The sequence below is a fragment of the Gorilla gorilla genome, chromosome 1 (assembly GCF_029281585.2).
Source record: "Gorilla gorilla gorilla isolate KB3781 chromosome 1, NHGRI_mGorGor1-v2.1_pri, whole genome shotgun sequence".
Taxonomy (NCBI): Eukaryota; Metazoa; Chordata; class Mammalia; order Primates; family Hominidae; genus Gorilla; species Gorilla gorilla.
The window spans coordinates 23,124,239-23,149,050 of NC_073224.2; the positions used below are offsets into that span (position 1 = coordinate 23,124,239).

Sequence of the window (24,812 nt, forward strand, 5' to 3'; positions counted from 1 at the left end):
AGGTAATGGGCTCAAATTTAAATATTATTTAAAAGGACCCAGATATAATTGAAGTTCATTGCTGGGTAGTGATAAATAGTTACTCATAAATAATTAGGTAATAAATGCCAGAGGAAAAAAATCAAAAGAACAGAAACAATCAACATTTACAGGTTCCATTCTGTTGCGATAAAGATATACAGGAGTAATTCAACTCCCTTAGGTCCATGTTCATAGTTGTCAGAATATAGACTATTTCTAACCACTATTTGATCTCTGTGTGCAAAGGTGATATGAAAAACTTCATATAAACTTTTTTTTTTTTTTTTTTTTTGAGATGGAGTCTCATTCTCTCATTCAGGCTGGAGTGCACTGGCGAATCTCGGCTCACTGCAGCCTCTGCCTCCCAGGTTCAAGCAATTCTCCTGCCTCAGCCTCCCAAGTAGCTGGGATTACAGGTGCATGTCACCACACCCAGCTAATTTTTGTATTTTTAGTAGAGACAGGGTTTCACCATGTTGGCCAGGCTGGTCTCAAATTCCTGAGCTCAGGTGATCCACCCGCCTTGGCCTCCCAAAGTGTAGGGGGCGTGAGCCACAGCACCTGGCCATAAACTTACTGTGAATGATTATGGCCTAGTTCATGGCTTTAAAAATAAAGCCTATTACCTGAGCATTCTGAGCCTCATAGGGACGCTGGCTCTACATCCTGCCAAACGTGTTCCCGAGGGGAGTACAGAGACGGAAAGCGGCACAGAGGCTGATGACCCCTCTTCATTCGGAACCTTTGCCTCAACCTCCCTGGTCTCCATATGACTCAAGGATGTGAGTGTTCACAGATGATCGCTGCTTTAACTCTGCTTTATCATAGTCCACACTTCTGACAACAGGCGTTTCTAGGAAATAAATTATCTCTTAAAAAATCCATTGTTTTATTTCCACAATTGCTTAAAATATTTTATTAAAGGAAGAATACAATTTAACAAAAAGTGTTTCTTAAAGGGGAAAATATATAGTAATATGTTTAAGGCACATGGCAAACTTTTGGCATTAAATTGCAAGAAAAAAGAAATACAAATTATCACAATAAATTTCAGAATCTGTTTCTTTAGTACAAATAGTTTTTTTTAAAAAAGTCTGAACAGCAGCAGCAGTTCACTGAGGAAGGCACATCATGGCTTGGTATCTCCGTGCGAGAGCAGCTGCTGCCTGGTGTACTCCCAGATCAGCAGGGCTCCACTCACATGGACGTTCAGGGAGCGGATAATGCCCTGTTGAGGAATTTCCACACAAACGTCCAACTGTTGGATCAGATTTGCTGGAATTCCCTCACGTTCATTTCTGAGGAAGAAAATGGAAGAAAGGTTAGTTTTCCTGTAACAATTTTTCTCTTTGATATTCTTTTTATTTTTTGTTTATTCACTCATTTTTCTCTTTGATATTCTGAATGTTACTAAAAGAAACATTAACGAATGAAGTTAAGTCTGTAGTACCGGGAAATAAATAAGAGTGTAAAAAAAAAAGACTGATGGGTCAATTCCATGTTCAGCTGGCCATGCCAGAGAGGTGAAATAAAAGGAAAGCCCAGGGAGCTTCTTATGAATGTTACAAATCAAAGAAAAGTGCAGGTATAAGCAGGAGTCAGGGTAAACTGTAAAACAGAAAAGTAACATCTTCTAGCCAGGCACGGTGGCTCACGCCTGTAATCCCACCATGGAGGCCAAGGCCGGAGGATCACTTGAGGTCAGGAGTTTGAGACTAGCCTGGCCAACATGGTGAAACCCTGGGTCTGGTGGAGCATGCCTGTAATCCCGGCTACTTGGGAAGCTGAGGCCTGAGAATTGCTTGAGCCGATGAGGCAGAGGTTGTAGTGAGCCAAGATTGTGCCACTACACTCCAGCCTGGGCTACAGAGTGAGACTCCATCTCAAAAACAAAAAAAACAAGGTAACATCTTCCAGTAGTCTGGGGCTCAGAGAATATACTATGGACACGAGAAGCTTCTTACCCCAACAAGAGTAGAGATTTCTCAGGAAAGCAATACTGGGTTAGGTCTAAACTTTTGGCAGTTTGTTCCACTCCAATGATGGTATAACCTTCTGTTTTCTTCTGCTGCAGATAATCAATTAGCTGAGGTGGTTTTACCTGAATATTAGTTTAAAAAGAACAGGATATTCATTCAGTTATAGCCCTGCTTGGAGTAAATTAGAGTTAAAAACCGTATTAACCTAAACTTAACTGTTTAAAAGAAAAAGGAGAGAATTATACATTATAAAAAAGAACTCTCCCAACATGACATCAATTTTTTTTTTTTTTTTGGAGGTGGAGTCTTGCTGTGTCGCCCAGGCTGGAGTGCAGTGGCGCGATCTTGGCTCACTGCAAGCTCCGCCTCCTGGGTTCACGCCATTCTTCTGCCTCAGCCTCCCAAGTAGCTGGGACTACAGGCGCCCACCACCACGCCCGGCTAATTTTTTTTTTTTTTTTTTTAGTAGAGATGGGGTTTCACTGTGTTAGCCAGGATGGTCTTGATCTCCTGAGCTCGTGATCTGCCCGCCTCAGCCTCCCAAAGTGCTGGGATTACAGGCGTGAGCCACCGCGCCCAGCCACCATGATATAAATTTCTAAGAATTATTCCTAAATCAAGAGTGGGCTGTAACAGGATATGTTTTACTGAACAAAATTCTACATTATTGATGATTTCTAAAAATGCGACCTATAAAAAAAAAAGTAGAAAAACAGAAGTGAGCTGTATGTTATTTTTAAACACTGTTCTTAAACGATTAAAGACTGCACTATTATAAATTATGCAAAAGGACTAATACACAAAGAGCACTATAAAATATTTTTACAAATACAAACTTTTTTAAAAACTTTTATTTTAGGTTCACGGGTACATGTGCAGGCTTGTTTTAAGAACTTTAATAATAAATTACTTTCCACCCACCTCCACTAGAGGAAGCCACTGTTCTGCAGAGACACTGAGGTGCTGAAACTGTTTGTCGCTGATACACTGAAGGCTGCCAACAACGAGCACTGAAGCCCCAAATACCTCACAGGTCCTGCACAGTCCTGCACAGAACACCTGGAATCATTAAGACTGTTCCCAGCACAATGCTAAGCTCATCATGTCGCATACATTCCTTTGAAGCTCCCGTGGCAGTGGATTAATTAAAAAATGTTGAAGACCAAAAGCTTTCAGGCAAAGCTCCTGGAAAACTCCAACTTTACCTCCTAAATTGGTCGGTTTGTCGATGAGCGAGGCCACGACGATGAGTCTACTAATTGACTTTCCAAGTCTGGCAGCACGATCCTGAAACAGGAGCTCCAGGTCTAAGTCGGGAACACGACTGTTCCACGGGATAATCTTCTTCTGAACGTCGGTCCACTCCGCTTGGTTATCTGCTTCGACCAAATTAGTACCTGGGAAGGAAAAAGAAAACAATCCCACATATAAATAAATCTGAATCTCTATATATTTATGTATACATGTATATGTATTTTTAAGAATGTGAAATAATTTAGAATGAGATAATTTAGAATGAGATTTAACAAAGCATTAAGTAAAAAACTTTAGTTGGATTCAGACACAATTCCCATTTGTAGTAGTAATTTTAAGTTTTCAAAATCAGCTTTATTAACCAATATATTATGATACTTCATGGAAACATGAGATACACGTTTTTTCATGTTTTAGCATATCTGAAATTGAGACACATCTTAGAGTCCAGAGTATCATAGTTTGGTAACATTTTTTTTCCTTGGAAGTACACAAAATAATGATGTATCTTACCAACAGCAGTATATTAGATTGGGATTTTCTATGGAAAGACTATTTCTGAAAACAATATAATAAAATATCTAAAATAATTTTAAAAGTGCTTGGAGTAACTTTTCTAAAATGAAGGATGTTGTATAAAGCAGTTATCTCTTGACAAAAGTGATGAGGACACAGAACGTTACTAGCCTATCTGACTGCAGTGTTTTCATCTCTGTAGTACAGGACTGAGACTCTACCTCTCAGGCTCTTCCTCAACTCTGTCCTACTCCAAACTGCTTTCTGAGCAATCAAGTGACACTTAGTTCACTTAGGATAGGACAGACATGCAAATAACTGTAACACAGTACAACAGTGAAGGTAATGCTCACACAGAAAGGGGTTACTGATGTCTAGGGGAGGGAGAAGCAAAGGGTAAGACCCCAGAAGGCTCATGGGAAGGAAGGTAAAAGTTTGCAAAGCAGACAGTAGATACAGCATGTGCACATGCATGGGATGTAGAAGCAACATGGTTCAGACAGCAGCAAGTACCTTGGTTTAATGCACAGCCTGCAATGGAGTGGAGGGAGATGGCTCAAACCAAAGGGCTTTGCATACAATGATAAAGAATTTATTCTGTTGGCCAGGCATGGTGGCTCATGCCTGTAATCCCAGCACTTTGGGAGGCTAAGGTGGGAGGATCACCTGAGGTCAGGAGTTTGAGACCAGCCTGGCCAACATGGTGAAACCCCGACTCTACTAAAAATACAAACATTAGCCAGGCGTGGTGGTGGACGCCTATAATCCCAGCACTTTGGGAGGCCAAGGCGGGAGGATCACCTGAGGTCAGGAGTTTGAGGCCAGCCTGGCCAACATGGCGAAACCCCATCTCTACTAAAAATACAAACATTAGCCAGGCGTGGTGGTGGATGCCTATAATCCTAGCACTTCGGGACGCCAAGGCGGGAGGATCACCTGAAGTCAGGAGTTTGAGGCCAGCCTGGCCAACATAGTGAAACCCCATCTCTACTAAAAATACAAACACAAACATTAGCCAGGCATGGTGGTGGACGCCTATAATCCCAGCTACTAGGGAGGCTGAGGCACAAGAATTGCTTGAACCCGTGAGGCAGAGGTTGCAGTGAGCTGAGATCGTGCCACTGCACTCCAGCCTGCAGCCTGAGAGACAGAGCGAGACTCCGTCTCAAAGAAAAAAAAAAATTATTCCACAGTTAAAAGCCATTAAAAAATTTTAAGAAGGAGAGTAACAGTACTGCTCTGTGTTTTAGAAAAATCTCTTTTAATAGCTATGTGGAGGCTAGAAAACCATTAAGGGGCTTTTGTACTAGTCCAGGTAAAAACAATGCCAGTCTAAATGAAGACAAGGCAAGAGGGGCTAAAGAAGAGGAGGAGGAGGCAGCTTTGGGAAGTGAAATCGCCAAGACTGGGTAACGGATGTGGCAAGAGCAAAAACAGGACAAGAACGACTTCCACGATGATTGAGCGATACCATTAATAGGGCATACAGAGCAGGCACTTTTGGGCAGAAAGGCAAACTGAATTTGGATATGGTGATATTTCAAGAGCTTAAGGAATATCCCAGTGCTAATGTCCAGTCTGTTCAGGACAGAGGCTGGGCAGCAGATAAGGATTTGAAAGTTATAGTTACACAGGCGGTGGTTTCAAGTTGGGGACATTAATAAATGTGTTCTGGGAGAGCATGAAGAGTGAGAAGAAGCCTGGGCCCATGAAAACCTTCAGTGGCAGGAGGAGAGGTTGGTCAGAAGGTACAAAGTTAGTCAGTCAGGAATAAGCTCTTGTGTTCTAGTACACAGTAAGATGACTATAGGTAACAATAATGTATGTATACTTCCAAATAGCTAGAAGACAGGATTTTCCATGTTCTCATCACAAACGTGAGAGGTGACAGATATGCTAATTATCCTGATTTGACCATTACACAATGTATATATGCATGAAAACATCACACTGTACCCCATAAATATGTACAATTATTATTTGTCAATTAAAAATGAAGTAAAACTTTTATAAAAAAGAAAATTAGGGGGATACTAACATTTAAGCCTCAGCATGGAAAGTCTATTACAACATGCCCCTTTACCAAAAACAGGCAGAACAGACAGACCTCGTTAGCCATTCTGCCATTCCAGTAACACTGTATTTCCCTGCTCCGCTTTACGCAGAACTCGACAGCTGCCTACAACGCCATCTCTCTTCCCTCTCCTCCCAGGCTCTACCCAACCGCACTGGGAAGTGCCTCCTGTCACTGTCCTTTGCTCTAGAATCTTCACGGTTGCTCTTCATTTTCCAGTAAAGCTCTCGCCGGGACAGACCTTGCCTTGCCTTGCCCATACTTCCTTGGGGTCTCTGCTCAATGTCAACTCCTTAGAAAGGTCTTTCTCACCCTCCGTCCCTCTCTTCACCCTGCTTTGTTTTTTCATGGTACTTCTACTACTAGACACTGTGTTAGGTACGTGCTCCCTGTTGTCTCCTCTGTAAGAACGTGGGCTCTATGAGGCAGGGACTGGGTCTCATGTCTAACACGCAGGAGACAATCAATCAATCTTTGTTGAATGAATAAATTTAGGACAGTATGTCTTAAAACACATTAGTGAACCATCCAGAGGCCTGACAAAAATTGCATTTTCCCAGAACTCTCCTCCAGAGATACTGAATTAAACTAAGGGTGGGACATGGAATCTGAATTTTCAACAAGTCACATGTGAGTCTTGAAGACATGGAAAGTTTGGAGAAGCACTGATGTCAGGGGCATGTGGGGGACTCAGAATGAGAAGGGTCAGAGTGAGGAGGAAAGGCAGGATGGCCGGAGACTGGCAAACACGTGGCACAGAATGGGCAGGTGCAATCTGAGGGCAGCGTCCATCTGTCCACTTGGACTGTGTAAAAGAAACCGAAAGAAAATTTCTAATTTCCTGAAAGAAGTTTCAAAGGTGGTAATCGGTTGGGGAGAGGCAGAATGAGGCTAAAATGTGAGTGACAGACTGATAGGAAGATAGCCTACAGTCATTAAGATGGTCATTTTTAAATTGAGTTAGGGAACCTGATTCTTGGGTTTTTAGGACAGCTTGACTGTGAAGGGGAAGAGGAGGAGGAGGGGGGAAGGGGGAGGGGATGGGAAAGTGGAGAGGGAGGGAAGGGAGAAGGGAGTAGGGGAGGGAGAGGGGGGGAAGGGGAGAAAGGGGAGTGGGAGGAGAGGGAGGGGGAGGAGGGCTGAGGGGGAGGAGGGGGAGGGGCAGGACAAGGATGGGGAGGAGGAGGAAGAGGGGGGAGGAGGGGGAAGAGGGGGAAGGGGGAGGAGGGGGAAGAGGGGGAGGGGGGAGGAAGAAAGGGGAAGGGAGAGGAGGGGGAGGAGGAGGATGGGGATGGGGAGGAGGGGGAAGAGGAGAGGAGGTGGGGGAAGAGGAGGAGGGAAGAGGGGGAGGAGGGGGGAGGGGGAAGAGGGAGAGGAGGGGGGAGGGGGAAGAGGGAGAGGAGGGGGGAGGGGGAAGAGGGAGAGGAGGGGGAGGGGGAAGAGGGGGAGAAGGGGGAGGGGGAAGAGGGGGAGGAGGGGGAGGGGGAGAAGGGGGAGAAGGGAGGAGGAGGAGGTGGGGAAGAGGGGGAGGGGGAGGGGGAAGGGGGAAGAAGGGGGAGGGGGAGGAGGAAGAGGGGGAAGAGGGAGGGGAGGGGGAAGAGGTGGGGGGGAAGAGGGGAGGGGAGGAGGGAGGGGAGGGGGAAGAGGGAAGGGGAAGAGGGAGGGGGAAGAGGGAGGGGAGGGGAGGAGGGAGGGGAGGGGGAAGAAGGGGAGGAGGGGGAAGAAGGGGAGGAGGGGGAGGGGGAGGAGGGGGGAGGGAGAAGGGGGGGGAGGAGGGGGAGGAGAGGAATGTGGGTCCCAGAGGAAGCTGGTGGAAAGGAGTCATTGTACAGGGAAGGATGAGACAGAGGAGAAGGGATAACATGAAGCGGCGTCCAACCAACCAAGAGGGGACTAGAATCAAGAGCTCTGCTTTATTCCTATGAAGGACAAAAAAAGAGATTTCATCATTTGGTCCTTTTGGAAATGTTTATTTTTACAGAAATATACAGTAGAAAAGCAATGAGTGTTGATGAACAATACTACTTAAAAGGGAGGCCACTGGCCATCAGCTTTATATAAAGCAGATCAGGCTTTCTTTGGCTTTTTTTTTTTAAAATAGCTTTAAAGCTAAGTTTCACTAAAAGTGTTAGTCAAAGTTATACCACACTTTTTCACTGTCTTTTCCCTAAGTGGAAAGGCAGAGTTCACCACGTCAATGAAAGTGATATTATTATTAACTACCTGTCCTTAGTAACTTAAATCAAAAAAATCTAACCAGATCAACAAGGGGAAAAAATAAAATGAAAATTATTTTTTACCTATGTCTTGCTGAGACCAGTCACCTGGTTTTAGTTTACTAAGTTGAGTTTGAGAAAGGTACCACTGAAATCCCGCAGCTAAAGGAACATCAGTGAATCTGGTAAATTTATCAATGGTGATCCATTCATCTTCAATAAGGCCTGAAAGGCGTGGAAGGATGTAAAATACGGTCTGAAAAGAGAATTATAAAATCTAAATTTCTTCCCTTAAAAATAACAAAGAAATATATAACATTTAAAATACAACTTAATTATTAATGATATATTCTCCAAACTATTACATCTGATCAAACTATATACTTTCATTTATATCTTATAGCAACTGTCTATATATATTTCTCATCTTCTCAGAAATTAGGGGATTAATTTAGGGAATCCCTGAGAGGAGGCAGAACTTGTACTCTGGTACTTCTAACTGTGTGTAATAAACCAGTATGTGCCTAATAAAAACAGTGTTTCAGAAGTAATCAGTTCTAATGATGGACAGTATTTGGATAAGTGCAATTTACTGACAACTAAATACCTCCAAAGGCAATCAAGTTCAAGCTCTTTTCATGACAAGTCTTTTACTCTCGTACCCATTAGATAAATTTAGAATCTGAATTCTGGTTTGACTAATATAATTAGTTGTGTGACCTTAGGCAAGTGATTCAGCCTTTCTTGGCTTCAACTTCCTCATTTGTAAGACGAGGATAAAATCAGATTACAACAGCATATTAAAGTGTTCATGAAAACGGCATAGTCTGACACCACTGTAAACGGTCATCGCATAAGCAATCCTCCTTTGCTTTTCTTACCTACTAAAAGAACTGCACCATAAAAATGACCAACAGTGAAAAAAGTACATAGGAAGCAGAGGTCCAAGTAACAGGCAACTTAAAAATGAAACAATACTCTTAGCAGCAATGCACATGTCTTCATGAAAGGTTTTAGAATGAATATGGTTTTCTTCACGCTAGCTATATCTGTGCAAACTTAAACTGGCACAATGATCACGACTACATGTTGATTAAGGGGGCATCAAGTAGGGGGCACCAAGTACAGCTCCAAATACATGAAGACTGTAAACTAGTTCAACCATTGTGGAAGTCAGTGTGGCAATTCCTCAGGGATCTAGAACTAGAAATACCATTTGACCCAGCCATCCCATTACTGGGTATATACCCAAAGGACTATAAATCATGCTGCTATAAAGACACATGCACACGTATGTTTACTGCGGCACTATTCACAATAGCAAAGACTTGGAACCAACCCAAATGTCCAACAATGATAGACTGGATTAAGAAAATGTGGCACATATACACCATGGAATACTATGAGGCCATAAAAAATGATGAGTTCATGTCCTTTGTAGGGACGTGGATGAAATTGGAAATCATCATTCTCAGTAAACTATCGCAAGAACGAAAAACCAAACACCGCATATTCTCACTCACACATGGAAACTGAACAATGAGAACACATGGACACAGGAAGGGGAACATTACACTCTGGGGACTGTTGTGGGGTGAGGGGAGGGGGGAGGGATAGCTTTAGGAGATATAACTAATGCTAAATGACGAGTTAATGGGTGCAGCACACCAGCATGGCACATGTATACATATGTAACTAACCTGCACATTGTGCACATGTAACCTAAAACTTAAAGTATAATAATAATAAAATAAAAACAAAAAAAACAAATACATGAAGAGATACAGTTCCTGTGAACAATTAAGCCCCATTATTTTATTTACACATACACTTTTAATTCATTTCATGACTGGAGAATAAATCATAAAACATATGAGAGTGAGGTGGTCAAAGGTAAGGATGAGGGAGGGCAGGAAGGAGGCAAAGGACTTACTCCTGTTGGAGGACTGAATAGAAAAAGGTTGACTTAACACTAGGGAGTGACTAGAGGAGTCCTGCAGAAAGATGCCGGACAAAGCATTCTGGGCGCTAAAGAACACAGAGCAGAGCATATTAAAATCTTTGAAAAATCCTAAATGATATTTGCAGTGAAGCAGCAGAAAATACACATTAGTGTTCTAGGAAGCATATCTTGCAATATACAGATCTATACTTTTTTAAAGATCAGTTTATCAATAATCTTAGTAATCCACCAAAAAAATTGCTTATGCACAGCAGCTTAAGTTACCAATAACTTATAAATTCTTCAGAAGAAAAGCCCTAGGTCAGTGATTTAAATTCAAGGGCAGCACATTATAATTACAGTTGAAAAAGGGAGAAGGTATCATAATTTATGCAATGTCTAATGATTTACATATTGAATTAATTTACATGTGGATCATAATAAGCATGTTTATGGTTCTTAAAATTATATAAGCACATTTTGTTACAGTCAGTGAGGTGATGTATCATTTCCTATACAATTCTCATTACCCAGAACCTAAAAATTGCCATTAACAAAAAAGTATATCTTTTTGTTCTTTCATTAACAATGGGCTTCAGTACAATGAAATCTCACCTGCACAAATGTTCTCACTCATTTCCTTTTAATGTCAGAACAGATTTCTGTTTAGAGTTAAATATTCCCTTCCATTGTTTACAAGCCAGACACTGCCTGAGAAATAGAAAGTGAAAATGACTAGCCAATTTTCACTGCTTAAGAGTGAAATGAAAGCAAGTCATCTGCATAAAGTGACAAAGTTAAACTTAGAACTTTAAAATGTTAAGGTGATGTTTGTAAGCAAGAAAAAAACTTTACCCTAATCACAACCCTTCAACAAAAGCAGAAAGGAAGCATCAGGATTAAAGATACAATAGAGAATTTACAAATGATATTCTCTACTCACCTCCAGACAATAATCCTTGAGTGGGTGAAATGTTGCAAAAAAGAAATGCTCTTGAATGCGTTGCCAATTCTTCTTGGCATTCCTAAGGATTAAAAATATGGTATGAGCCACAGACAAATGAAACAACTCTGGTGAGGGGAGAATCAATTCAGTATCTTAAAGGGTGGCTGCAGAGTTGAGAAGGAACAGAAAATTTAATGAACTTTATCCTAAGATTTATACACACCTCTCCAAGAGCAATACATACTTTAAAAACTGACACTTACTAAATTTCACATTTTGAAATGGAACCTTAAACCTATGTCTGGCAGAAAACTCTTTTTTCCAGGAGAGAAAACCATTACATAAAAGTCACCTTTTCTACTCCAAAGACTCATACCATGCAGCCAAGTTGTACCTACTTTCACAAACCAAACAAATTTACTATGAGCAGCGTTTAAATTTTTAAAACATCTGTTGTCAAGTTTATGTTTTAAAAGGCAAAAAAGGTAGGGATAAAAGTTACACAATATGGCAGGCAGGTTTCAGATAAAATTCATGATCATCAACCCATAAACTAAGCAGCAATTTCAAGACATTTTTCTGGCAAGATCACGCTCTTGCCCTGACCAATGTGTCTTCCTCACTCCCTGGAGTTCCTATGCCCTCCCCGACCCTCTCACTATCAGCAGACAGCCATGCCTCACACATCACAGGAGACAGGAGTGAGAGATCTTTCTTCTTCCTGCCACCTCCTTACCCACCTGTCCTCTTTTCTCCTTCACTGTCAAGAGTCTCTCTTCAAAGGGCAATACCCTGCCCCCCAACAGATCCCATTCCCCTGGGTTTTGCCCTATCTCCCCCAACTTCCGCATCTCCCCTCTTCTCTATTCTAGCCTTTCCTTCAGCCTTTTCAAAAGGGCTTTTGTATCTAGTCTTAAAAAACAAAACAAAACCTTATTAAAGTGTCCATCAGTAATGCACTCAAGTGATAACCTAAGGCAAATGGAATATTAGGTAGCTGTTAAAAGAAAAGCAGGTTTACTGGAGTTTCACCTTTGGTGGGAGAAGGAAGGAGACTGTCTCGTTTTTGTTCGATGCCTTTCTGCACTGTTCAACTTCCTGACTATGAGTATCACTTAAAAACAACTAATGTTACCAAAAATGAAACAGAAGCCCTCTTTTGACAGCACCCCCACCACTAGCTGTTGAACTTTCTAATATACTATTTTTTGAGAGAATTTTCTAAATAAGTTGACTCTGTCTCACCCTCATCACCCATTTTTTGAAAAGTTAAAGACATGAAATATTTTAAATATTCCGAATATTCAGGCAAAGAAAATTATAGACACCAGTAAACCTACCACTCTGATGTAATATATGTTATCATCCTATCCACATTTGGACTTTGTTTGTTTGTTGTTTTTTTTTTTTTTTGAGACAGGGTCTCACTCGGTTGCCAGGCTGGAGTGCAGTGGTGCGATCTCCGCTTACTGCAGCCTCAACTTCTTGGGCTCAGGTGATTCTCTCACCTCAGTCTCCCGAGGTGCTGGGACTACAGGTGCATGCCACCATACCCTGCTAACTTTTTTTTATTATTATTATTTTTATAGAGAACGGGGTTTTGCCATGTTGCCCAGGCTGATCTTGAACTCCTGGGCTCAAGCAATCCACTCACCTCGGCCTCGCAATGTGCTGGGATTACAGGCGAGAGCCACTGCACCTGGTCCCCTCTTGTACCTATTTTAATTTGGTTTCAATCCCCTAATTATGCTATCGAACGGCTCTTGATAAATCCAGTAAGTACTTTAGGCCCTTGTTTACCTTACCTCAAAGCCTGTCCATTTCTCTGTCCCTCTACTAATCTCACACTAATCTAAATCACAATTTTCCTCCCACTCTCTCTTGCTCACCTCCGATCTGCTCTTCACACTTTAATGCAAAAGAAAACTGGATGACATCATTCTCAAGTTTAACTTTTTGCTGGCTTCCCCATTCACTCAACATCAACCCAAGCCCGGCCCTGGCTCCCTCCATCTTGGGACTGCTCTGTTGCCTCCCTCAGCCAGACCAAGCTTGCTTTAGTTAAAGCTCTGGGCAAATCAAGTGGGGCTGGCCGTTCCCAAACACAGTGTCTTCTGCACAGAAATCTCTTTCCTTCAGTCTTCATTGACCTAGCTCCTATTCATGCTTTAGATTTTAATGTAAACATCATGTTACTTAGAAAGGCTTTCCCTAAACCACCCAGACTGAATAGTCTGTATTTCCTCATCACCACATTTACTTTTCTGTGATTTATTTTAAAACTTTAAAAAATTGCTCTGATTACTTGATGTCTATTCCCATTTGACTGTGAGTCACATGAAGAAAGAGGCTCATCTACCTGGCTAACCCCCAGCACCTGGCCTTGTGCCTGTCACAAGCTGATCCCAAGGAGGTATGCAATCACAGAACAGAGGTGGCTTAATGCCCAGCGTGCCTTATTTATTTGTTTATTTATTTCTGAGACAGAGTCTTGCTCTGTTGCCGAGGCTGGAGTGCAGTGGCGCAATCTCGGCTCACTGCAACCTCCACCTCCTGGGTTCAAGAGATTCTCCTGCCTCAGCCTCCCGAGTAGCTGAGATTACAGGCGCCTGCCACCACACCCAGCTAATTTTTGTATTTTTAGTAGAGACAGACAGGGTTTCACCATGTTGGTCAGGCTGGTCTCAAACTCCTGACCTCAGGCGATCCACCTACCTTGGCCTCCCAAAGTGCTGGGATTACAGGCATGAGCCACTGCACCCAGCCGGATGCCTTATTTTGATTGGCTATATCTCCTACCTGGTACTGAGATTTTTAAAGTTATTTTTTAAAAGTGCGTTTTATTGCTTAATAAAAAATATGACTGGAGCCAATTGCTTTTAGAAATCAAAACACAGCTACCAACAAACTTAGAATAGGATCAACAACCAGGATCAAAATGTCTCAATACCAAATAATCACTCACCGTCTAATCATAGAGACAACTACAAGCTGACAAATGCCTATCTGCATGTTAAATTACGGCAATTCCCTCAAACTCCCTTCCATTAAGGAAGGGCTGAAAGTCTATGGGTAACTATACCCTCTGTCCCCTGGTTACCTATCTCTAACCATCAAACACAAGCAGCACGTAAGTTCATTAAATTACATAATAAAATATGATTAGCAGCAACTTTGGTAGCTTGAGTTTGGATTATTGCATGATAATGCAAATGCGATCCTGAGAAATATTAATGTTCAAATCTACACATGTAAACTCAGCCATGTATTCACCAAATAATAGGAAATACACCATACACCAAGGAGAAATAAGACATTTAAGGTCCCTTGAAAAGATCAAGATTTTTAGTTTTCAGAGGACAGTTGGAATTGTAGGGGTCCCTGGCAATGCTACAGTGAATGACTAATTTTGATGACCAGGCTTTGCTGGGCCAGGCACAGGCAGGTCATTCTCCAGCACACAGAACTGTGCACGATGTACCAGGAATCCATTCCCGCCTCTGCTCTCTGTCCCTCCTCTGGAACCCATCTCCCCACAGCTAACTCTCTTTTTCTCCTGCTACTCCCCTGTTTTATCTCATGCTATTCACTTTTTTCTCCATTTTAGTATTTATTTGTATTTATCAAATATCTTTCTCCCAAGCCCCTAAAACCTCCCTTACCCACTTAATGCCCAAATGCCTCTTTTCAACAAATGCATCAAAAGTGAAGGGAGGTAGAAAGGTACATTGCGGCCAGGGAGGTACCCTCGCCCCAGCCCCATATGAAGCTACACAATGACTCAGTCTTATTTGTACCATGTACAAATAACTTAATGGTCACGACCAAGACTTCTACATGTTACTGGTTTTCCAAATGCTATTTCATTTGCCTATTATGCTGCTTCCAACACTTAACCATTTGTGTATATAAATTAGTGGGTGCTTTTTCAGCTTTTAAGATGAAAAATCTTTTATGTTGGTTGATATTGCCTGTGTCTCTAAAATTAAAAAAAAAAAATCCAGAATTCCTGGATGGCAATAATCTATGATAATAATAAAAAGGCAAAACAGCACCACCTCAGAGATAAGGAAACAAGCGCAGAGACCTGGAGATGCTTATGACACTGCAGCCTGCTTCTGCGCCATGACAGGTGCGGGGAAAGAGAGGCAGACATGGGAACCACCGTGAGGGCTTCACAGACACTGGGTCCTGCACCGCTCCCTCACCCCATCCACGTCACTTGCTTGATACTGAGCTTCCATGTATGATTTTGTCTGCGGAATAGGAGAGTTCTCTTAGAAAAGAAAAAAGCCTTTAGCTATAACTAGTATAGCTGAGAGATTAAGAGTATGTCTTTAAAGTCAGGTCGTGCCACTTCTCAGCAGTTCTCAAACAACAGAGGATGACATTTAGCTATACTGAAGAGAAACATGTACAAGTATGTAGAAGATTATTTGTACAATAAAGGATTGAGGATAAAAGGGCAATAAGAGGTCAAGGTGGAGCTGACAATGAACTGTAATTAACTACACCCCAAAGCGAGCTGCTTAGGCCTGGCCCAGTCCAAGCCCTCGATGCTCCAGGACGGCAGCATGAGGATGTGGAAGGAGAAGTTGACACGGCATGGGCACTGCCCCCTCCCTGTGGGCCCTGCTGGAGGAGAGTGAGGGCAATGAGGTTGACAAGGGCTCCTTACCCTGCTCCGTGCATGCTTTCCACTTGATGGAGGCTGGATTCAATCACAGGAGTCAGGGCATCAAATTCTTCAACACTTAACACTTTACACACAGTCCAGAGTTTCTTAAGAGCAACTAAAGCATACAGTCGAACACTAAAATTGTGATTGAAACACCACTGCAGCACAACAATAAGGGCTTGCTTCAGAATTAGTTTCTGAAAAGAAAGGCAAAAAATTCCTCAAAACACAGACATGGACCATTTTACTCTCACTTGTATGACACAAAAAAAGTGCACGAATGATACAACTGCTCCTAGTAAAACTTCTTCCACTGGCTTTGCTACCAGGGCCTCTCATTCTTCCCTCCTGGTCAAATGCGGTGCACTGGCATTTGCAATTTACTCAAGGAAAAACACATTCTCCCAGCTCTAGTTTTCATTAATGCTGCAGTACATTTCCCCCCGCCCCCCATACTCTAGTACCTGAGTTAACTTGAAAAAAGTATGTTTTATGCTAACCATTATACAACCACAATGTTTTTCAAATGGAGCCTCCATCTCCTATTATCTTAATTTGTGCTGCGAAAGTCAGAAATAGTCTTCAAGAGTCCCACTTCTGATGGCTTGAAAATGCTCCTAGAGCAAGATACCACACAAAGTGCTGTCCTCCTCCTCACTACTGATTTATGAGCTACTCTGTCTTCCCTAATGGTGATCCTGGACCCACACAGTACTGAGTAGTGGCAGGAAAATTAAGAAATGAGGGGGAAAATAATAAAACTGTTTAAATTTCCTTGTAGTCTTTTCCTGTGAACTTTAGTCTTCACAGCCTGGAGATGTCAAGCAATCCCTTGCTTTCCAAAATCACATGGTTCAATAGACACTGAAGGTCAAAGGAAGTGACATCTACTAATGAAGGAACCAGACGGACCCAAACTTTTAATGAAATATCAGAAGCTATTTTGATGCTCCTACCAAATGCACTTCTCCCCTAAGGCTCACATGGAAATGCTTACCAGCTGCACCTGGCAGCCCAGTTTCTACTGACCAATTCAAAACAACCATATTCACACAATAGTTTACCAAAGGCATCAGCATGGCTGATAACACACTTCAGTTACCCAAAGTTTCTCTGAGAAGGATAAAAACAGATATAAACAATCCTCTTTCTCTCATTCCTTTACTCAACATGTCATCAACATTTATCAAAGGTCAGTGACTGTACTGCCAACATTACAAGGTGTGATGTTATGATATACACTGGTTTTTGTCCACAATTCCTGTCTTATAACTCCCATAGCCCTTGGTACAGTCTTTTGTTATAACGATCACATATGGAAGGAAGTCACTTGTGCAGCCCACACTGAAGGAGTGAGAAGTCATGCTCCCCCTCCCTCAGGGCAGAGCTTCTATAAAAATTACTTGTAATTTTTTTTACAAGAGATTTGTCTTGTCCATCCCCCCTTTTTTTTTTTTTTTTTTGAGATGGAGTCTCACTCTGTCACCTAGGCTGGAGTGCAGTCCTGCGATCTTGGCTCATTGCAATTTCTGCCTCCCGGGTTCAAGTGATTCTCCTGCCTCACCTCCCGAGTAGCTGGGATTATAGGCATGCGCCACCATGCCTGGCTAATTTTTGTATTTTTAGTAGAGACGGGGTTTCACCATGTTGGCCAGGCTGGTCTCGAACTCCTGACCTCAAGTGATCCGCCCGCCTTGGCCTCCCAAAGTGCAGGATTACAGGCATGAGCCACAGTGCCTGGACTCATTTATTGATTCAATCATTTATTTATATCGGTGTGGGCTCGAGGATATTTATTTTATTCTTTGGGTTGTGATCCAACACTGCTTTATTTTGTTGCTCACACTGTTTCAGCTTCAGCCACTGGGAACGTCTTCCCTCTGCATGCCCATCTCACATCACTGTATGTATAAAGTTCTGCCTTGCTCTCTGACTCTACAAGATGCTCCAGGCTCATCTTGTATACTTTCTGCCCTAGTTTTAGAATCAGCTATTTCTCCAGCGATCCCTGGTTCATTTTATTGGAGAATGGTGTTAGCAACCAAGATCTTGGAGCTAGGTATACATTACTCGTAAATGAAAAAAACCCACTATAATTCTCAATAGGGAAAACAGTGCTTCCTATGGAGCCCACACTCAAAAATGTTGGCACTGCCAGTGATCGCTCGGCTGGGGCTTTCAGGACGTAAATGATGCTTTCATACATATCAGTGTAAAAAGCTCTGCTCGTGAATTCTCATGTCCGCTCATTTTACACAATGAGCAAGCTGACAGGACAATACACAACTATAAGCATAATTAAGAAAGGTTTTTTTTTTTTCCTTTTATAGGAACACTTAGTGCTCTGATTCTGAAACCGCCTTTGCAAAATTGTAACTGAGGTGGGGAAAGAGATCTGACCTAACCAACTCCATCTTGCTTCTAACCTCCAAGCTGTCCTTGTTCATTCCTGGGTGTAGGCTCAACTAACTTTGAGAGAAACTTAGTTTAGTTTATAGTTTAAAACAAAGATGATAACAGCCCTTTCCCAAGACAAACCCCCTTCTTGTCTGGGGACTAGATTTCCTTTGTAGGACTAACAAATTAGCCTCAAGATTAGAAATTATGGTTTAGGAGTCATGTAGCTGGAAGCTACAAGATTCTGACCCTCCCTAAACTGCTCCTGTGTCGGTGCTCAAGATATTTTGCAGACCTGCACTCGATGGATCAGCTGGCACCACCCAGATCGATTAACTGGCTCATCTGATCTCGTGGCCCCCACCCTGGAACTGACTTAGCACAAAATGACACCTCAATTCCTTATGATTTCATCTCCGACCCAACCAATCAACACCCTTGACTCACTGGCCTTCCCCCTCCCACCAAATTATCCTTAAAAACTCTGATCCCCGAATGCTCAGGGAGATCGATTTGAGTAATAATAAGACTCCAGTCTCCTGCACAAGCAGCTCTGTGTACTCTTCCTCTATTGCAATTCCTGTCTCGATAAATCGGCTCTGTGTAGGTGGCGGAAAAGGTGAACCTGTTGGGCGGTTACAACCTCTGTCGTGTGTGACAGTTGTTTTGAATCTCTAATTGCTCAGTACAGATCCCACATGCAGGTTAAGTAAGATGCTTTGAAGAAAATGGAAAGTCTTAAGTGATTGCTTCCAAGAAATCAAACCTACATTTATCTAGGTAACAACGGACTTTACGTATCACAAATGAAGAGACTGACAAAGTAAATCAACTTGGCCTTTTCTTAGGTATGTCAAGTCAGTTTTTTTTTTTCCTAAGGTGTTGAAATGGAAATTATTCCATTTTACTAATTAGCATTCCTTTTTGGATGTTTCGAAAATAAAAAATAAATCTAAAATATGTAATAAACAGCAAGTACAAAAAGGGCTTGATGGAAAAATAACGTTATTTTTACCAGATCTAACAAGAACATCTTCTAAGGTAAATTCATTTTCAGAATTTGTCTAAACTATTCTTAGGCTATTCATCTACCCTGCAACAGGACAATGTCTGCTCTGTTTTAGCTTTCTCAATAGATTGTAAGCAAATCTCTTTGCTGCACATATTTAAAACAGAAAGGCAACATTTGATCTTATCTGATGCCAGAGCCTTCTTGATCTTACGGAAGATGTGAACGAGTTTTCCTGGAACTGTAACACACTGCCATCTGGCTGATACACACTGGAAGACACCATCAATTTAAGAGTGTTACCATGATTTTAGAGGTTAAAATGTGGTGTGGAGAAAGGCCTGTCTTTGAATGGATGAAATAGGTTAATAAAAAACATCACTGTTTAAAAACTAGAACACTGAAAAATTCTAGGAAAGCTTATTTTCCCTTATATTTTTATGGTACTTTCAACACTTAATAACACTATTTCAATTAAGTTTTCTCCTAGAGTTTATAGTATATCAGTACATTCTTTTCTGTGGATGCAATAATATAGAATCTTATTCCAAATCTTACTGGCAGGTTCTCTTAAATTCTTCAACGGCTGCCATAGTGATTAACCAAAATTAGTTATGATTTCTGCCTATCTGTGTGAGAACTTACTGGGGAAATTGTTCTAAACCTGAGGAACATGAAGTAACTGTACTGCACACTCCAAATGATGACAGTCATTTTATATCACCTTCAATTACCCAACAGCTTTTAATAGTCTGGCCATAAGTTTCTTTGCACGAGCATTTGTTAAATAACTACCATTCAGTCAAAGAAGGTAAGGGAAGTCCTGTTTAAAGAATCCTAAGTAATCCTAATCCTAAGAATTATAAATAATTATTAATTTTATACAAGTATCAACAAAAACTTACCCAGTAGTTTGTCTATAAATTTGGTATGTACTCAAGCACACCTCAGTGTGTATGCATGTAAATGGGTAATTCCCATTTACTGGGTATTTGTGTCTAATACATGTGCACATTAGCAGGGCAGTGGAAAGGAAAGGGAAAAATTGCAAACATCACAGGAATGCTCTACATATAAAAAATTGGTACAAATACATACAATTCTTTTTTTACAGTCAAGTTTAAATTCTTACAAACAACTTAAACTCACCTTTTCTGGAATATTTTGAGTAATAATGTCCAAATGTGATAAAACTGCTAAAAATGTACAAATGCTTGTTTTAAGATTTTCTTCACCCTGAAAAAATAATCAGATAAACAAATATTCATTCAAAGCTTACTGTGAAACATGCACGTGAAAGCGCCATGCTGGACTCTGTGGGGGCCCAGGACAGGAGGCAGCCTCTTCCCTGGAACAGCCCGGGGTCTGGGTGGGAAGGGGGCTGCGGCAACAGGCACAGGACTGAAAGCAAAGGAAATAATTTCCTAGAGCCAAATGCCAGTGCACACAAAAATCAGCAGGTCACATAAAGTACTGAATAACTCAACTCTGAGTACAGCGGGGCACAGTGGCTCACACCTATAATCCCAACACTTTGGGAGGCTGAGGCGGGTGGATCATTTCAGGCCAGAGGTTTGAGATCAGCTTGGCCAACATGGTGAAACCACGTTTACCAAAAAATACAAAAATTCGCTGGGCATGGTAGCGCACACCTGTAGTCCCAGCTACTGGGGAGGCTGAGGTAGAAGAATTGCCTGAACCCAGGGCAGAGGTTGCAGTTAGCTGAGATCGTGCCACTGCACTCCAGCATGGGCAACAGAGCAAGACCCTGTCTCAAAAAAAAAACATAAAATAAAGTACAGTACAGTGTGCCCTCTGTATGCACGAGTTCTGCATCTATGAGTTCAACCAACCATGGATGAAAAATATTTCATAAAAAATTTTTAAAACACAATGCAATTAAAAAGTAATACAAATAAAATTTAAAACTGTATAACAGCGATTTACATAGCATGTACATTGTACTAGACATAAGTAATCAAAGATTATTAAAGCATATGGGAGGATACACGTCAGTTATGTGCAACTACTATGCCATTCTAAACAAAACACTTGAGCATCCTCAGGTTTTGGCATCCGTGGGGGGCCTGGAATCAATCCCCCATGGATACCAAGGGTTGATTATATGTGGCAGAGCCAAGGGCATGCTCACTTCAGGAGAGGTGAGGCCTTCAGGATGGGAAGGACTGGCCTGGAGAAGGAGCAGGAAGGTTAGAGAACGATAAGTGAACAAGAACAAAGACACAGAGGCAAACTTAAGGGAAAGGCAGCAAGAGGAGACAAAGCCAGTTTGGCAGAGAGTGATGGAGATAAGGCTCAAAAGTTAAATGGAATCATACTGTAGAGGCTTTAAAAAGCTATAGCGAAAAACCTATAGAAGACTTAATCAGCTATCTTAGGGAAAATTTTTTAAGAAGACTGTTCAACTGGAATCTGGAAACCTCTGATTCCAGTTGAAAAAGACTGTTCATCTGGAATCTGAAACTATTATTATTTCATAATCATAGTGGTTTTGGAATAATACATTATTTTAGTGATAATAAACTGATAAATGCCAGACAGATTGGAAAGAAAAGAGCATATAAGCAGGAAGACCAGTTTGGAAACCAATCCAAGAGGCAAATCATTTATTATTATTTAATTCCTTTATTTAATTAACAGTTACTGAATGTCTTCTACATGACAGTTACTATAGAAAGAAGTTCCTGTAACTTAAAAATCTACTGGAGAAGATAAAAATCAAATCAGATTAAAATCCTAACTGTAAGCAGTACTATTTATGTGCTATGAAAACCTAAAATAAGGGGATCTAAATACTTGGGGAGGTAACTTCCTTTAAGAATGACAATATGGGCCTGGGCGCTGTGGCTCATGCCTGTAATCCCAGCACTTTGGGAGGCCGAGGCAGGTGGATCACAATGTCAGGAGTTTGATACCAGCCTGGCCAATATGGTAAAACCATGTCTCTACTAAAAATACAAAAATTAGCTGGGCATGGTGGTGGGCACCTGTAATCCTAGTTACCTGGGAGGCTGAGGCAGGAGAATCACTTGAACCCAGGAGATGGAGGTTGCAGTGAGCCGAGATCACACCACTGTACTCCAGCCTGGGTGACAGAGACAGACGCCATCTCAAAAAAAAAAAAAAAAAAAGACAATATGGGCCAGGTGCAGTGGCTCATGACCAGCCCAGGCAACATAACAAGACCTCATCTCTATAAAAATTTTTTTAAAAAATTGGCCAGGCGTGGTGGCAAGTGCTTGTAGTCCCAGCTACTTAGGGGGCTGAGGCGGGAGGATCATTTGAGCCCAGTTGTTCAAGGCTGCAGTGATCTATAATCGCCGGTGACAGAGCAAGACTCTGTCTCAAAAATAAATAAAGAAGACACATGAACTGACATGTGAAGGGAGAGAGAGTTATCTAGATAAAGAGAAGAAAGAAGACCATTTTGTGTAAAGGGCACAACATGTGCAATAGCCTGAAACCAAAAGGACTGGTGATAAGCAGGAAAGACTGAAAAGGTCAGTGTGGAACTCAGTTATCTCGGGTGACCCCCGGTCAACCAACCCTCCCTACGTATGCCCGATGCAGGCCCCTTCCACCCTAGCAGGGATGGTCATGTGATTTGCTTTGGCTGGTGAACATTAGCAAGCCTGATGCATCCAGAGGTTGGATGAGCACTTGCACGTCAGGACATGACCCGCCTGTGCCCCCTCGACCCCCGACCCGCCGGAATGCTCATTCTTGGAGAACTGAATATAAAGAGGTCCAGCTACCCTGCTGGAGACACAGAGTGGGAGCGATGCCTAGCCACCAGAGCTGCTCCTGCCATTGCAGCTGAGGTGACAAATATGTGAGCAAAGGAGCCATTTGGAAGTCCCAGCCCCAGCAGACACCACAAGGAGCAAAACTACCCAGCCGGGCCCAGACAACACACACATCACGAAAAAAAAGCAGTGGCTCACCCCTGTAATCCCAGCACTTTGGGAGGCCGAGGCGACATGGTGAAACCCCATCTGTACTAAAAATACAAAATTATTTAGCTGGGCGTGGTGGCATGCACCTGTAATCCCAGCTACTCGGGAGGCTGAAGCAGGAGAATCGCTTGAACCCGGGAGGCAGAGGTTGCAGTGAGCCGAGATTGTGCCATTGCACTCTAGCTTGGGCGACAAGAACGAAACTCCATTTCAAAAACAAAACAAAACAAAACACACTGTTTACACTGCTAAGCTTTGGAGAGTTCTAGCAACGGAAAACAGACAATCAGTGTGCCTAGTGTTGTGAATTGAGAATAGACCACACAGAGAGACTAGAGAGGAAAGAGGCCTAAGATCACGCAAGCCTTACGGGACACTCCGAGGAGCACAGTCTTCATCCTGAGACAACGTAAGACACTGTGTTCAGCAGGTGGGGTCACCTTTTGAAATTCTCACCATGGAAACCCTGCCTGGGCTTCAGGGCGGAAAGCAGATGGAAACAGAGCCAAGAGTGGATGGATGTAGGCAGCCCAGTGAGGGAACCACTGCAAGGATGACAGTAGCGTCGACTGAGATACAATGGCAGGGACAGAAGAGAGAGAACTCAGAAATATTCAGGCAGAAAGATCAGGACCTGGTCACGAATCAGATATAGAGCTTTGAAAGTGTCAAGGTTTCTGGTTTGTGCAACTGTATAGATGGTGGTGGTATTCACTAGAGTAGGAAGCAGATCCAGTTTGAGGGAAAAAATAAGGCACTCAGTGTTACACATCTACGTTTTAGGTGATTTAGTCTAAGGGAAAATCATCTACAAGGAAAACGTCTACAGCAAGGGTCAGAAAACTTGTTCTGTAAAGGGCCAAGCAATACACAAAAACATGGCTTTTTGGGCCACACAGTCTCTGCTGCAACTGTTCAACTCTGCCATGTTAGCTCAAACACAGCCACAGACAATGTGAAAATGCATGGACATGGCTGTGTTCCAATATAACTCTGCCAGGCCAAATTTGGCTGTAGCTTGCCAACTCCTGATCTAGAGTCAGGGGAAGATGTGTGGCATACAAATACTAATGAGTAAGTCATTCACATTAGGTAATATGTGAATCCACAACACAGATAAGACTGACTATAAAAATAAGAAAATAATAATTAAAAAAAGCCTAGCTCTAGAGAAGCACCACCATTTAAGAGGTAGGCAGGGAAAGAAAAGCCTGTAAAGGACACAGAAAAGAGGGCAGGAGGAACCAGAGAAGTGTGTGTCACTAGAAGCAAGAATAAGAAAATGGTCAGCAGCATGCATGTGGCTGACAGAAGAAGACGAAGGCTGACCACTGACTCGTCAGTCAGTCACTCTTGACTCCTGCAACAGTGTCTTCTGAGAAGTAACTGAACTGGAAGCTGGTCTACCATGGATTCAAGAGTGGGTTGGGAAGGATGTGAAAAAATAAGGCTGGGCGCGGTGGCTCATGCCTGTAATCCCAGCAATTAGGGAGGCCGAAGCGGGCAGATCACCTGAGGTCACGAGTTCAAGACCAGCCTGGCCAACATGGTAAAACCCATCTCTACTAAAAATACAAAAATTAGCCGGACGTGGTGATGCACACCTGTAGTCCCAGCTACTCAGGAGGCTGAGGCAGGAGAATTGCTTAAAGCTGGGAGGCGGAGGTTGCAGTGAGCCAAGATCGCACCACTGCACTCCAGTCTGGGCGACAGAGCGAGACTCCGTCTCAAAAAAATAAAATTAGTAAATTAAAAAAAAACTAAACCTCTGGAACACAGGCACCTCTTTCAAGGAAGTCTGAT

The 24,812-nt window shown here is 42.3% G+C and overlaps 1 protein-coding gene across 9 annotated transcripts in view; it reads right to left on the reverse strand.

The window, feature by feature from the left end:
• Nucleotides 1-896: 896 nt before the first annotated feature.
• The window catches only part of TARBP1 (tRNA guanosine 2 -O-methyltransferase TARBP1), an 87,807-nt gene continuing 63,891 nt past the window's right edge, over nucleotides 897-24,812 (reverse strand). For 5 of the 9 annotated variants that reach the window (XM_031002305.3, XM_055372812.2, XM_055372802.2 and 2 more), the window contains 8 exons: nucleotides 20,182-20,268; nucleotides 15,627-15,823; nucleotides 10,946-11,027; nucleotides 8,145-8,316; nucleotides 3,206-3,397; nucleotides 2,922-3,046; nucleotides 1,986-2,122; nucleotides 897-1,319 (listed from right to left, as the gene is read on the reverse strand). In XM_031002305.3, the coding sequence (XP_030858165.3) occupies nucleotides 1,151-1,319; nucleotides 1,986-2,122; nucleotides 2,922-3,046; nucleotides 3,206-3,397; nucleotides 8,145-8,316; nucleotides 10,946-11,027; nucleotides 15,627-15,823; nucleotides 20,182-20,268 (1,161 nt within the window). In that variant the 3' untranslated portion in view covers nucleotides 897-1,150. Of the gene's footprint in view, nucleotides 1,320-1,985; nucleotides 2,123-2,921; nucleotides 3,047-3,205; nucleotides 3,398-8,144; nucleotides 10,089-10,617; nucleotides 10,714-10,945; nucleotides 11,028-15,626; nucleotides 15,824-20,181; nucleotides 20,269-24,812 lie in introns of those variants that run through there. The other 4 variants (XM_055372825.2, XR_008674496.2, XR_008674493.2 and 1 more) reach the window with 4 other exon arrangements.